This window comes from Carcharodon carcharias, chromosome 2 (assembly GCF_017639515.1).
Source record: "Carcharodon carcharias isolate sCarCar2 chromosome 2, sCarCar2.pri, whole genome shotgun sequence".
NCBI lineage: Eukaryota > Metazoa > Chordata > Chondrichthyes > Lamniformes > Lamnidae > Carcharodon > Carcharodon carcharias.
In genome coordinates, this window is record NC_054468.1 from 193,402,998 (window position 1) to 193,418,899 (window position 15,902).

A 15,902-nucleotide genomic window follows, 5' to 3' on the forward strand; every position below is an offset into this window, starting at 1 on the left:
TTTGCATATGCATCGAGTGGTAACCCTTCCAATTCACAAAGGCACCAGCTGACCCCTTGGCACCTTGATGGCCATGAGTGCAGTCTAGGGCACCCTGGATGTTGGGGAACCCAGCAACAACTGTGAAGTCTCTGGCTCACACAGCCTGGCTGGCTTCATCCATCTGGTAATGAATGACTGTGAGGACCCGTCAAAACGGAGCATCAGGTACAAGCTTGACGCAGCTACAGAAAGCCGATTGGGGGATCTGTGTGGAGTGTCTCATTGTTCCCTGTAAAGATCAGGATGCATAAAAATTGAGGGCTAATGTGGCCCTCAGAGCCACTGGCATTGGGTGCCCACCCACACTGTTGGAGGCAATCTCCGGCCCAATAATCTGGCATAATGATGTCATGGTGGCCCTAGAGAAGCGAAGCCTCCAACGGCATTGGAGCTCAGATATGTTGAGATAGCTGGATTGCTGCCTGTTCACTCTGGCAGCAGGATAGCAGTGTCTTCTGGGGTCCTGTCTGCCTTGCTGCCCCTATACCCCCCGTCCCTGCGCCTCTCCTCCCAAAGGTCTCTCCTTGCGATGTTGCCTGCGGACTCATGGCCTCCTTTCCCTTCTGCCCATCTCTCCTCCTCAGAGATGGTGCCCTCAGTGGAGTACAAAATCCTGATCTACTGAGATACAGATGGCACTGTCCTTTGCACTGAAGGCTGCAGTGGGCAGAAATGATCCAACAGAGTTGACAAAAGAGTCCTCAGAACAAGGATAACAAAACAAATACTTCAGGAGAAACCAATACTTCAGAAGAAACCAGAGGAAAAAGGTCTGAAATCTCAACAATAAGGCAACAGCAAACTCTCACCCGAACTCCTAACAACTCTGAGTCAATGCTCCTGCCCCCTTTTATCCTGCCCTTGGATGAGGAAAGTGAAAAAATGGGATGGCCATCTACCCCTGTCTCCCATGCACCAACCAAAAAATTGCACAATGTAAAATTCTAGTCAATTGCCCTTTTAATTGCCTTTCGCGGCTGATTAGTTGTTGGCCGACTCCTGCATGTGCCCACTGCCCGCAATATTGCGCGAGTGCACGATGACATCAGGACGTGTGTATGACATCATCAGGAGCGATTTAATGTTCTTTCAGGTCAGTCACATGCCCAAAACTAACACGTAAAACTCTGGCCTATGAATTTATAAAACCAGGTAAGTCAACAGCAAGGGAGGAACAGGATAAAAATGAAAGAAAGATAAATATTGCTTAGAGGTAGGAATTTTAATGCTGAACCACTAATAAGCCACCACTATCCTGTGGCAAGAGAAGTCAAGGAAACTTAGAGCAGCTTCACCTATACAGAAACATGATTATTTTTTATTCATTCATGGGATGTGGGGTTCACTGGCTGGGCCATCCCTAGTTGCTGCTGAGGTGGTGAGCTGCCTTCTTGAACCACTGTGGTCCATGTGGTGTGGGTACACCCACAGTGCTGTTAGAAAGTGAGTTCCAGGATTTTGACCCTGCGACAGTGAAGAACGGCGATATGTTTCCAAGTCAGGATGGTCAGTGACTTGGAGGGGAACTTCCAGGTGATGGTGTTCCCATCTATCTAGAAGGTGCTTTCGAAGGAGCCTTGTTGAATTCCTGCAATGCATCTTGTAAACGGTACACACTGCTGCTACTGTGCGTCGGTGGTGGAGGGAGTGAGTGTTTGTGGATGTGGTGCCAATCAAGCAGGCTGCTTTGTCCTGGACGGTGTCAAGCTTCTTGGGTGTTGTGGGAGCTGCACTCATCCAGACAAGTGAGGAGTATTCCAACACACTCCTAACTTGTGCCTTGTAGATGGTGGACAGGCTTTGGGGAGTCCGGTGGTGAGTTACTCATTGCACAATTCCTAGCTTCTGATCTGCTCTTGCAGCCACAGTATTTATATGGCTAGTCCAGTTCGGTTTCTGGTCAATGGTAATCCTCAGGATGTTGATAACAGGGGATTCAGTGTTGGCAATGCCACTGAACATCAAGGGGCGGTGGTTGGATTCTCTCTTACTGGAGATGGTCATTGCCTCATACTTGTGTGGTGCGAATGTTACTTGCCACTTGTCAGCCCAAGCCTGGATATTGTCCAGGTCTTTCTGCATTTGGACATGGGTTATTAGAATGGTTCTCTAGTCTGCAAGTAAATTAAAGATCTACGTAGAATGATAATTTTATATCGTTGCTAATGATTTTGTTTCATGTTCAGCACTCTTATCCAGTGAACTTAAGCCTCTCGTAGAATTCCTTCAACCTTTACTTATAAGAATTCAGAGATTTAGCAAATGTAACCACAGTATTCAAAAAAGGGAGAAAACAGGGAACTATAGGCGAGAAGGCCTGACAATAGTAGTAGGGAAAATACTAGAATCTATTACTACGTACGCAATGCCAGGGCACTTAGAAAATTATAATATGACTGTGCAGAGTCAATATGGATTTATGAAAGAGAAATCATATTTGCAAATAAGTTTTTTGAGGATCTAACTATCAAGATAGATAAGGGGGAAACTAGTAGATGTAGTGCATTTGAATTTTCAAAAAACATTCAATAAGCTGCCACACAAGAAATTATTACACAAAATTAGGGCTCACAGTATGGAGGATAATGTAGTAGGATTGGTTAATGAACAGAAAACAAAGAATGTGAACAAATGGGTCACTTTCAGGTTGGTAGGTTATAATTAGTGGGGCACCACAAGGATCAGTGCTTGGGCCTCAGCTATTTACAATCCATATCCCCAGCTCAGATGTGGGGACTGAGCATAATGCATCCAAGTTGCTGCTGATGCAAAGTTAGGAATGAAAGTGGGCTCTGGAAGGATGCAAAGAAGCTGCAAAGGGTTAGATTAAGTGTATGGACAGTAATGTTGCAGATGGTACATAATATGGAGAAGTATGAAGTTATCCACTTTATTAGCAAAAATGAAAAAAACAGAATAATGTTTAAACGGTGAGAGACTGGGAAATGTTAGTATTCAGAGGTCTTTGGGTATCCTTGTACATAAAACGGCAAAAAATATCCAGTTACAGTAAGCAATTAAAAATTCAAACGGTACATGAGTCTTTATAACAAAGGGCTTGGATTATAAGAGTTAATAAGTCTTGCAGCAATTATATTGGGCCTTGTGAGATCATTCCTAGAGCACTGTATACAATTTGACCTTCTTACTCAAGGACCGATATTAGGCTCAGAGGGAATGCAGCACAGGTTCACTAGACTGCTTCATGGGATGAAAGAATTGCCTTGAAGAAGGGTTGAGTAGACAGCGCCTATATTCACTAGAGTTTAGAAGCAATCTTACTGAAATGTATAAAATTCTCAAGGGTTTGACAGGCGAGATACCAGGAGGATGTTTCTCCTGACAGGGGAATCCTGAATTATGGATGGTCAGTCATTGTGTATATTCGAGGCAGTATCCAAAAATCTATCAATAACTAAGGGAATCAAGGGATATGCAGGTGTGGAAAGGTGGAGTTCAGTCAGATTAACCACAACCTTAATGAATGATGGATCAGGCTCAAAAGATCAAATGGTTTGCTCCTGCCCTATATCATTTGCTTTTGTATCATCTCAATGTTCTCCAATTGAATCAATGACAGATATTGGGGTTTATTTTAATTTCCTAGCAAAATCCAGCGGGACTGACATCAGGGTTGGCAGGCATGGTAGCAAGGAAAACATGGCCCGAGGAGCCCTGGCATAGAGTTAGGCGATATAGTTCCAGGTCAGGTTGGTATGTTGCTTGGAGGGAAACTTGCAAGTGGTGGTGTTCCCATGCATCTACTGCCCTTGTCCTTCTGGATAGTTGAAGTTACATGTTGGGGAGATGCTGTTGAAGGAGGCTTGGCGAGTTCTGCAGTGCAATTCGGATAACTGCTGCCATTATACATTGGTGATGGAGGGAATGATCGTTTAATCTGACGGATGGTGTACCGATCAAGCAGGTTTGCTTTGTCCTGGATGGTGTTGAGCTTTCTAGAATGTTGTTGGTGCTGCACTCACACTCATCCAGTCAAGGGTGGAGAATATTTTATCACATCCCTGACCTGTGTCTTGCAGATGGTGGGCAGGCTTTGGGGAGTCAGGAGGAAAGTAACTTGCCACAAAATTCCCAGCCTCTGACCTGCTCTTGTAGCCATAGTATTCATATGACTGGTCCAGTTAAGTTTCTTATCAATGGCAATCCTCCAGGATGATGATGGGGAATTCAGCGATGGTAATAACCAGTGAACATCAAGGGGAGATGGTTAGTTCCTCTCTTGTTGGCAATGGTCATTGCATGGCACTTAAGTGGCAAGTAACTTGCATGCCACATAACAGTGTGGTGGCCTTTCACCCAGAAGCAGTATCAGTAAGAAAAATTTGTAATTACCTTAAACGTTTGGGAATGTGCAATTGTTTTTAAAAACATTTGAAAAGGAATTTTAAGCATTTGTATCACTAGTAAAGAGATCAATTATAATTTTTTGGATAATAAGAAAGACTGGTCTTCATGAGCTGATGACCCTTGTCATGGAAGCAGTACCAGCAACCATGTAAATACTGAGGTTACAAGAGTAGGTCAGAGGATAGGAATTTTGCAGTGAGTAGCTCACTTACTGAGCCTATTCACCATCTACAAGGCACAGGTCAGGAGTGTGATGGAATACTCTCCACTTACCTGGATGAGTGCAGGTCCAACAACACTCAAGCAGCTTGACACCATCCAGCACAAACCACCCTACTTGACTAGCACCCCATCCACCACCTTCAGCATTCAGTTCCTCCATTACTGACGCAGTGGCAGTATGTACATCTACAAGATGCATTGCAGCAACTCACCAAGGCTCCTTCAACAGCACCTTCCAAACCCACTACCTCTACTGCCTAGGTGGGCAAGGGCAGCAGATGCATGAGAACACCACCACCTGCAAAATCCCCTCCAAGCCACACACCATCCTGACTCGAAACTATATCTCTGCTCTTTCACTTCTGCTGGGTCAAAATCCTGAAGCTCCCTTCCTAACAGCACCGTGGGTGTATCTACACAACATGGACTGCAGCGGTTCACAAAGGTGGCTCCCCACCACCTTCTTGAGGGCAATAAGGGATGGGCAATAAATGCTGCCCTAGCCGTCGACACCCACATCCCATGGAAGAATTTAAAAAAAGAAGCAAATTAAAATGCAGAAGTAATATGGCAGACAAAGAGAGAAAGAAGAGCTGGGCAGAGGAGGTGGTTTTGTTGGCATTGTTTTATCTTAGGATTCTTTAGCTTCTTACTAGAGATGTTGCTGGAGGCAACAATCTTTTGTTGAAAACACCTTTACATACTATCCAGTTACATGGGTTAAACAAGGCTAAAACATAGCTGGAACTACGCTTTAAGATGCTTCTCAGTCACCTTCCTTCACTGAGTGACATCACTGTGACATAGTGTCTCACGCACATGCTCTGGAGCTATTAAAGTTAACCCTTTACAACCCAAATTCACATTTTCCACAAACTGTAAACCTTATGTACTATTCAAAGTTCCCATCCAACTCCGAATTCCACCCCCTACACCTCCACCCCGAAGTCAATTTTGCCAAAGGCGTCAATCCCCAACAGTGTTCTTGGCTCTCCTGGAGGACATATATTTTCTTTTATTGTCACCATCGAAGGCAAACACATTGGTAGGCTGGGAAAGCAGCCTCACTCGACATCTCACTCCTTGGCTGTGATTACATACAATGACCTGAATGTAAAGGCAGTGAAGACCAATAAAGGAAAAACTGATTTGAGAGAGAACCTTCCAGGACTTGAATGATCACCACCCCTTGAAAAGGAACGAAATGAAATTCTCCCTCTCATTGTCTCCTGCAGTGTACACTGGCAAAAGGCGAAAGCAACAGCTTAACAAAATGAAACACTTTTAGCTCCTATGAAGAACTTTGCAGTTGTATCATTCACCTCTGCTGCGACAAGAGAAGGATTCAATGCCTGAGTGAGGAATGAATCTGATGGATGAAAAGAAGAACAAAGAACATCCTGAAGTTACTGGTGGAGGCAAGGAAAGGACTTCCCTACCACTCATAGGGTAGGAATTTCTCCTATAGGTAGGCATATCGCTTCCATCCTTGCTTCAGCATGAGGTTGCTCCATTGCAGTCAATATCTCAGGGTCAACTGCAGAAAGTAGGATTGCACCATCAAACATTGAATAAACTTCAGGGCTGGGATCTAAAGGAGGTTCCTGCATAGTGCTCTGGTTTGCAGACTTGCTTGAAAGTGTCCGACATTTTTATTACATGAATCTCAATAGTCATAGGAAAGACAGCTCGTGCAGTTGCTCTGTAGCCAACTTTTTTGTCTGATGCGTGGCCATTTCCTTAGATGAGATACTGCATTTATACACTCCTATGCTGCAATATGTTCACTTTTTTTTGATGCACCATTTCCAATGTGTAATGCCTCTCTATGGCTAGCTAGTGCTGTGTGACTGCTAAATGCTGGGTTTGTAGTTCAGCCTTCCTTTTTAGGTAGGTAGACTTTGCCAGCTCATGTTTAATTTTAATATTTTCAAGCTCCATTTGATGCTCGACTAAATTTTTCTCAGATACTCAGCTGTAGAAACTCTGTAGTTTGGGCCTCGGCTTCCTTACCGAAAGAAAGCTTGAGTGCTTCCATGGCTTGCCTAATAACCTCTGAACTTTCACTATTCCAATTTGGGGTTAAGCGTCTCATTCTCCCTGGATAGCTTTTTGTTGGCTGCTTGCATGTTATTGTTGTTGTTGCATGTCATCGATGGGCTCAGTGGAATAAGCAGACAAATTCACCTGTTACCTTCTTTAACAAAAGGGTAATTCTCCTCAAAAGAGAGGACAAAGACTTCACAATTATTGGCAGTGGAGCCAGAGTGTAGTACGGGCCAGGACCTCTTCTTCCAACAGATCATCTGCCTCAGTGGCAACTTCATTCTCTTGCACTCTTTCCTAAAAGAGCAAATTAAGGTATAGAATACGATCTCGCAGTGGTCTCCACCATTCTTGGTGCATTTTGTTCCTGCTTCTTCTAGCTTGTCCCCAAAGAAAGGTGAAAGGTCTGTAATATTCTCCTATGGTCCTTGGAGTTGAATAGAGGACAGTTACAGTGTCATGTTATTCAGCCATGAAACTCTATCAGATAACACTAAGGCGCCAGCTCCTGTATCTAGCTCGAATTCAATCAGATGTCCATTCACATCAACGTCAGCACTCAATATTGTTTTTATTTTCTTTTATTTCTTCTAAGATGATGATTTCCTGGTTGTCAAAATCTTGAATTTCTTTAGTGAAGCTCCTTTAGCAGATTTCTCCTCCTGTCTTGTAAACACAGATTTCCCGGAACGGCAGACCACTTTAAAATGTTTTAACTTGCCACACTCATGGCAACATGCAATTCAGGCGGGGCACTCTTCCCGCCTCTGGACCCTCTTCCCACCACAGCCGGGCCATTGGAAAATGGCAGTTGGCGCTTTTTCAGGGTATGTCCCCGGTTGTTGCCTTGCTATGCTTTTGGTTTTACGAACGACAAACTGAACAACTTCATCAGGCTGTTTTGGAAATTTTCCTCGTATCTCTGACAAAAGCTTTATTCTACCTCTGCTCTTAGGCCTGTCTGCCCAGTTGTACAGCTTTGCTTAAATTTAAATGTACCCAAGATTGTAAAAAGTCAGAGATTCATCTAAAACACCAACTTTATCTCTGATCAGGTTGTCAGTTAATGTTCCATATTCTCAACTTTTGTCTAGGCAGTACCCCTTCACCCCATTTTTGACTGTGCTGATTAAATTTCACCCCCTCAATGACAATAATTCACAAACACTGAGATATGAGTGAAAGGCTCCGATGACGTCCTTGTAGGAGGCTGTCTCTTCGTTCATCCCATCTGGCCAGCACGACTGTTATGCTCACAACAGAATACAACAAAGTGCTAACTTGATCTTTGTTCCCTTTACTTGCAAGGCGAAGCGTTGTGGTACCGGGTAAAATATCTTTGCCAATTTTGCCACTCCTCAGCCTGTCTGGGGGCCGTCTAAATTTTGAAATGATTCTGGTAAGAGCAAAGTAGTAACCATTTCTCACCCTGATTCGAAGTTGTTTTTTCTCAAACTGCATGTCTTGCCAGTCACTGGGCTGCCCTCATTATTTTCTTGTCTCCAGTGTGGTTGCTGGGTTGGCCTCGAAGTCCTTCACTTGTTGTGCTGCACTATTGCTGCACTTCCACTTGAGGCTTTTCCCGCAATTTTCCACTGTTTCTCTGTGGGTGCAGTCACTGCAGACACCATTGGTTACCATGGTTTTACCTTGGGATTGATTAGCTTCTTACACCTGAAGAGATCTTGCTGGATCTTTTGTTGGAAACACCTTTATTTACATACTAACTATTTACAAGAGGGAGACATAGCTAGAGCTACTCTACAAGAGGCTTCTCATTATTTTCCTTCTGTAAGTGACATCATTGTGACATAGGTACTGAGCATGAGTGTGAGGAGCTATCATTAAGAGTTAACCCTTTACTCTACAAGTGGTCAGCAAGTATTGTGGGGGGATCTGGTCTTCTGAGTAGTTTGAAAGCACATTTAAGACGACAGCTGGTGTTTCTTTCCTGCCGAGCTGAATGAACATCCAGAATCAGTCATTCCATGCAAATGTAAAGGCAGTTCTGGTAGATCCACACTACCATGACCAAGGGAAGCTGAGAATTTAGAAGTCCAGAAACAAGTGCGCCATTGTGCAGAAGACAACACGGGCAGAATCCTGTTTAGGCGGAAGATGTTGCCTACGGGAAATCAACTACCTCCTTGAAGGAAAAGGACTAGAATTCTGCCCAAGGAAGGCCTGAGCTGGAAAGAACTTCATAGCTGAGATTGGTGCTGAACAGTGGAGTCCACTGCCTAGAAAAGCCATCTTTGTTGTATCTGCTATTCCATGTGTAATTTATAGTTTGTACAGACCATGATTTGCCTGTTAATTTATGTTTAAGTTAAGTTCATTTTGATTTGTGTTAAAACAAAGGCACCAAAGGAGAAATCTTGTTTGTAATTTCTTCATTTGGTTTATGTATCCTCAAAGGGATTGTAATATCATCCCAAGCCTGAATGTCGTCCAGGGATAACTGCATATGGCCATAGACTGTCTTAGTATCTAAGGAGTTGGAAATGGCACTGAACGTTGTGCAATCATCAGCAAACATCCCCACTTCTGACCTTATGATGGATGGAAGGTCATTGATGAAGATGGTTGGTCCTAGGACACTACCCTGAGAAACTCCTGCAGCAATATCCTGGACTGAGATGATTGGCCTGATTCCAACCAGTGGAGAGGTTACTCCATATTCACAGTAACATCAAATTTTGCTGGGGTTCCTTGATGCCACACTTAGTCAAATCCTGCATTGAGTTCAGCTCTTTTGTTCATGTTTGGCGGGACCCAAACTAAGCATCAGTGAGCAGGTTACTGCTGTGTAAGTGCCGCTCGACAGCACAGTCAACAACATATTCCATCACTGTACTGATGATAGGGAGTAGATTGATGGGCCTGTAACTGGCCGGATTGAATTTGTCCTCATGTCCTTATAGGTAGGACATAGCTGGGCACTTTTCCAAATTGTCAGGTAGCTGTCAGCGTTGTAGCTATACTGGAACAGCTCAGCTAAGGGCGTGGCAATTTTGGAATACAAGTCTTCAGTACTACTGCTGGGATGTTGTCAGGGCTCAGTGCCTTCTCTAATGCCTTCAGCCTTTTCTTGATATCATGTGGAGTGAATCAAATTGGTTGACGACTGGCATCTGTGATGCTGAGAGCCTTAGGAGGAAGCAGAAATGGATCATCTACTTGGCACTTTTGGCTGCAGATGGTTCCAAATGCTTCAGCCTTGTCTCTTGCACTGACAAGTGAGACTGCCGTAACATTGAGGATGGAGATATTTGTGCAACCTCCTCCTCCAGTTATTTAACTGTCCATCATCATTCATAACCAGATGTGAAAGGACTGCAGAGCTTTGAACCGATCAGTTCGTTTATAGGATCGTTTAGCTTTGTGTATCGCAAGTATTGGCTATCTGGCATACATGTAGCTTCAACAGGTTGGTGCCTCGTTTTTGGCTCTGTCTGGTGCTGCTCCTGGCATGCTCTCTTGCACTCCTCATTGAACCAGAGTTGATTGCCTGGCTTGGTGGTATAGCAGAGTGAGGGATATGCCAGGCCATGAGGTTTCACATTGTGGTTGGTTATAATTCTGCTGCTGCTGATTGACCACAGCACCTAATAAATGCCCACTTTTCAGTTGCTAGATGTGTGCTGAATCTATTCCATTTAACATGGTGGTAGTGCCACACATCACAATGGATGGTATCCTCAGTGTGAAGACGGAACTTCATCTTCACAAGGACTGTGCGATGTTAACTCCTACCAATCCTGTCATGGACAGATACGTATGTGACAGCAGACTGGTGAGGGAGAGGTCAAATAGGTTTTTCCCTCTTGTTGGTTCTTTCACCATCTGCCGCAGGTCAAGTCTAGTAGATATGTCCATCAAGACGTGGGCAGCTCGGTCAGTAGCGGTGCTACCAAGCCACTCTTGGTGATGAACATCCAAGTCCCCCATCCAGAGTACATTCTGTGCCCTTGCCACCCTCAGTGCTTCTTCCAAATGGTGTTCAACATGAAGGAGTACTGATTCATCAGCTATGACAGGGTTGTAGGTGGTAATCAGCAGGATGTTTCCTTGCCTATGTTTGACTTATTGTTCTGGTATCCAAAAGTCAATGTTGAGGACTCCCACAGCAACTTCCTTCTAACTTTAGACCACTGTGCTGCCACCTCTGGTGGGTCTGTCCTGCCATTGGGACAGGACATATGCAGGGATGGTGATAGTGGTGTCTGGGGCATTGGCTATAAAAGGTATGATTCATTGAGTATAGCTATGTCAGGCTATTGCTTGACTAGTCTGTAGGACAGCTCTCCCAATTTTGGCAGGAGCCCTCAGATATTATTAAGGAGAGCTTTGCCGGGTTGACTGGCAGCATGTGCCATTGTTGTTTCCAATGCCTAGGTCAATGCCAGGTAGTGTGTCCAGTTTTACTCCTATTTGCCCTTTCTGCAGCTGTTTGGTACAGCTGAGGCACATTGAGTGTTCTGGAGTCACATATAGGCCAGATAAGGTAAGGTCAGAAGATTTACTTTCCTAATGGATATTAGTGAAACAGATGGTTTTTATGCCAATTCAAGTTACATGCTCACCATTATTGAGGCTAGCTTTTAATTCTAGATTTATTAATTAATTGAATTTAAATTCCACCAGCTGCCATGGTAGGATTTGAACTCACGTCCCCAGACCATTAGCCTGGGCCTCTGAATTACTAGCCCAGTAACATTATCACTAGGCAACTGTCCCCTAGCCCCTTACCCATAGTTTCTGCCAGGTGGGACGGGGGGGACAGGTTAAGACCTATTTCTCTTGAAATAAAAGAGGTCAATCTTGTTAAAAGCAAGAATATAGCAACTTCCCTGAGAACAACTTTATGCAGTGAGTAGTTAATAAGTGACAGTGGCCAAAGACAAAAAGGCCTGAAAATTTTGTGACAAGGAATCATGTAATTATAGCACTGTATGATCTATAGTGAAATGCAAATCCTTCTAGACTATTTCAAATGGGTGGGAACATCAGTCTTCCCTTTTATTACCCTCAAGGCTGTGGACCAAAGAATCGGTATAAAATCACCAATTGATCCCAACAATTCAGCAATCAATGCAGCTAGTGCATGTATTACAGGATGAAGTCCATGTTAACACCAGAACATGATCTTATTGGATATGTACATGCAAAGTGAAGAAAAGGACCAAGGCAATGCTTTGTAAAATGCACCTATTATAGATCAACATCTAATAATATATAAATATGAAAATCTGTGATTTTAAAGTACTTTGCAAAACTGTTATTCTATGTACTCATGTAGGTTTCAGCCAAACTCTCCATATTCCATGGTGACAAGACTCAATGAAGCCCCTCCCACCATACAAACTGTAATCAGCTCTTCTACCTCCGCCACACATACAGACACCCGTTTTCCCAACTTGCCTCCCCTCACACTCACGCCCTCCCTCAACTACTGGGCCCACTCACTCACCCAGCCACATTCACTCATGCCCTCCTCTTTCTCCACCCTCCCCCTACCCTGGATTTATCCACCTAGCCCAGATGTGGGAGAGCTGGAGGGAAAGAAAGTGGCTGTCAGGGCTAAGGGTACAAACCCCAAGCCCTGCTCCATTCCCTGGACCAGCCATGCCCTCACCAACAACACCCAAAGTTCTTCACAGTCCACTTCTTAGCCCACGTCCCAGCCCTAAACCTGATCTCACCCAAGTCCAGCAGCAGAGGCAGCACCAGATATATGTTCCAGTGCAGGCAAGTACTCTGCAAGTTGCTCATGGCAGTAGCAGCTCATGGGCAAGGGTGGGGTTGGGGGATCTGGCTTCTACATCTCCCAATCACAAAGTCAGGTAGAATGGCCACAGATTCAGGAGAGGGGAGCTGAATGACTGCGCCCCCAGGCAAGCAGAGGGCTTGAATTCCATTTCCCTGAAGTTGTAATTCTGCCAAATGGTTGAAATTTCTCATCACTGGAATAGCTTGATCCATAATGATGAAAGGTCATCGACCTGAAATGCTGCATCCACAGTATTTTGCTTTAGTATTAATATAATCAAAATTCATAATTTTGAAAGGTCTATTACCTTTTGCCAGAATTCAACCTGAATTCAGTATCAAATATGTTGCCTTAAAATTTATGAAATAATTTGCAAAGGTATAGTTACCATTTGCTGAATCCTGTGAAAACTTTTTCCATGAAAACTGAAGGCCTGTTCAAACAGGACCTTATCTTCCACAGTCCATTCGTCTGGAAAAGGGGTGAAGTTAGGCAAGTCCGCCAATGACTTCTCAATGTTGTGTTTGTGCCAGAATAACATTCCCAAAGCCTATTTGAGGTATACACAAAGTAACAAATGTTAGAAAACTGTCTGCACATTTATGCAATATTTGTCATCCAAGCAAGTATCAAATTCCATATAGGGCAGACTTTTTGTCTCGAAGAGGCACAGCATTTTCCCAATTCTCCATAACAAAAAGGGGGCACTGTTAACACAGCACTATGAAGGTACTCAAGGGGATTCTTGGGAAGGTTGACGTTTTTCCAAATGGCATTTCAGTCCCTGATCCATTATAGTTTTGAATATCAGAATTTGTCTTTGCACAATCAATTATTCTCTCCTCCATGCCCCTTTTGCTACAATAACAGCAGAGGGTGGGACTTCAACCACCTCCCCACCACCCCTCTACCAGACAAGAGACAGTAACAACTTAAAAGTCTGAAATGTAAGTCCAATCCGCTGTGAACGTACCTATATCCTGTGGAACTTGAGAAGGTTGGGGCGGGAAGGCAGGTGAATAACTTGTTCTTGAGCGGATGTACAGTAATTTAAATATGCTAATGAAAGTGCACCTCAAATTTTAGTAGCCGCATGGATTTAATGCAATGCGGCTGCAAGCCAGATTTCCAAGGTTCCGGAAATCCAGTAGCTAAAGGGAAGTAAGACCTGCCATATCCAGCAAGTGATTGTTTTTCTAGTACCACTTGTAGGGCAGGAGAAGCAGAAGCACCCCCCCACCCCCAACCCCCCAAGGCTAACCTGCAGCAACCACCCTCCCTCCCTGTGACTGGCACCTCATGACCCATCCCATGTTTAGTACTTCAGCCTCCCTGCAATTTCTCCCTGCCTGCTCCCCAATTCTCAGCTGCAGCCTTCTAGCAAAGACCTTGCAGCCCAAAAGCCAGTCAGCCTGTTGATTTGGTTGGCTGCTGACCAGGAAATAGAAGGAAAAATTTTAAATAAGTTGTTAAATTTGTCAGGACCTTCACATTTCCTAGTGGCTATAAGTAACTTCCATAAGTATTGGGGTCAGAGTGTCAGTACGCAATTCAACAGAGCGCAGCATAGTTCACCCAATGTTTAGAAGTACAGAGAGGTCACTAGGTAGCAATCAGGAATGGAAACTTTTAGATCTGACAGCTAAAATAGGGAGTTTACTAAAGTGATCTAAACATCAAAATGAAATTAATGCTTTCTGCTTGATATGGTCATGCATTATAATAAAAGTTTAAGACAACAAAAAACAAAGTTATAGGCTCTAAATGCAAAGGAAGACTGCATCCATCCTCCAAAGCAACTTCCAGAATAGTTTTCTTTTACAAACCTGTTCCACATTGTAGCCATGCTTTTCCTTTGCTACTGCAATATATTCATCCACTATTAAAAAAAAGTGCAAAATTTTTAATAATTATTACACAATACAGACATTTGTTGGCATTCATCATCATGGCCCAACATCAGCATCAGGTATTCTTAAAGGGAGAATTAACCTTCATCCACAGTTGCAGCATGACACTAATTCCAGCCACAATCAAGATGTTTTGATGACATAAAGAATGGAGTAGGAAATATGCCTGTTGTTATAAACTACCAAGGGAACACGAATCTGCCACCAATATTCTTAATGTGTTTGAGGATAACAGCACTAATTAATATATTGATAAAATCGCATGTGAAGATAACCCAGTGAATTTGCAATTATAAATTTGAATAGAAAACATATTTATGTGCCTTAGCAATTATTAATTTGCACATACAACAGTAATTTTTCAAAATGTAAAATAATCTTTGCTTTCCAAACTGGTGCAATTTACTTTCTAAATGGAGAGTGATACCATAGGGGAAGTAACTTTCAATCAATATGTTTATTGTAAATGCTTTTTAAATTTGTTTTTGTCAAATTTGTACTGATATGCACAATTATTTTCTAAACAGTTTTCAATGGAATATACTAGACCAACATTTCGCTAAAGCAGCAGGTGCCCTGATGACATCCATGCAATGCCACTGGTTGCAACAAATCCAAAATGTTTTCAGAGTCTGACGAATGATTAGAGTTTGCTTTTAAATACAGCCTCAATTGAAGTTTATCATTTAACTGGCAGTATAAGCAATGCCAGGCATTGAATGCTTTCAAAAAGGAAAATGCTTCTCAGTTCAGTGCACCAAATATCCAAGAGGAAATGGGCAAGAAGAATACTCCCGTTAAAGATTAGCAAAGAGCAGCTGCTAAGGTTAATGTGCATTGTTGGAAAGAGTAGAGGAGTTTTACTCTAACATCTGTCTGATGTTATGCCTGACCTATGTTTCTTCAGATGCTAACAGACTTGAAGTTAATTGGCAGAATTTTCTGGTTTTATTCAGGACCTCAGCATATAAAGCCCTGATGCTTAATCCATCCAATACACACTAAAGAAAATGGAAAATGAAAATTGATCAAATCTGCGTGTAAAGAAGTGTCCTACAAATGATGGATCTCAATACTTACAGCCATGAAAATATCACCCCCTTTCCCCTTCATTAGCAGAATCATGCAAAAAGAGATCAAACATCAGTTCAGATGCCCATTTGATTCAACCTGATTGTCACTTTATCTTTTTAAGATTATTTAAAAAGTATTTATGATTTTGTTAATCCTAATATCAGTGTGTCAAACTGGATTTTGCCAGATTGTGAAAACAGTATAACATTCACTCATCATAAGCACTACCATGTGAAATACGTTTTTTCCAAGTCTACCATACATCCATAATATTCAAACATTATACTGTTACTTCTACAAAACAATCTTCAAAAGGAAAAAAAAAGCCAGGAATTTCAACCTGGATTATTCTGATCTGCAGCCTGACGTCTACAAGCAATTTGCTGACTTTGGACAGATTACAAATTTGCAGCCACAATTTGCATTTGTATAGCATTTGTTAAATATCCTAAAATGTCCCAAGGAAC

General features: G+C 42.9%; 1 protein-coding gene across 6 annotated transcripts in view; it reads right to left on the reverse strand.

The window, feature by feature from the left end:
• rcor3 (REST corepressor 3) overlaps positions 1–15,902 on the reverse strand; it is an 84,016-nt gene that overhangs the window by 49,438 nt on the left and 18,676 nt on the right. For all 6 annotated transcript variants that reach the window (XM_041216946.1, XM_041216963.1, XM_041216973.1 and 3 more), the window contains 2 exons: positions 14,278–14,330; positions 12,840–13,001 (listed from right to left, as the gene is read on the reverse strand). In XM_041216946.1, coding sequence (XP_041072880.1) covers positions 12,840–13,001; positions 14,278–14,330 — 215 coding nt within the window. The remainder of the gene's footprint in view (positions 1–12,839; positions 13,002–14,277; positions 14,331–15,902) is intronic.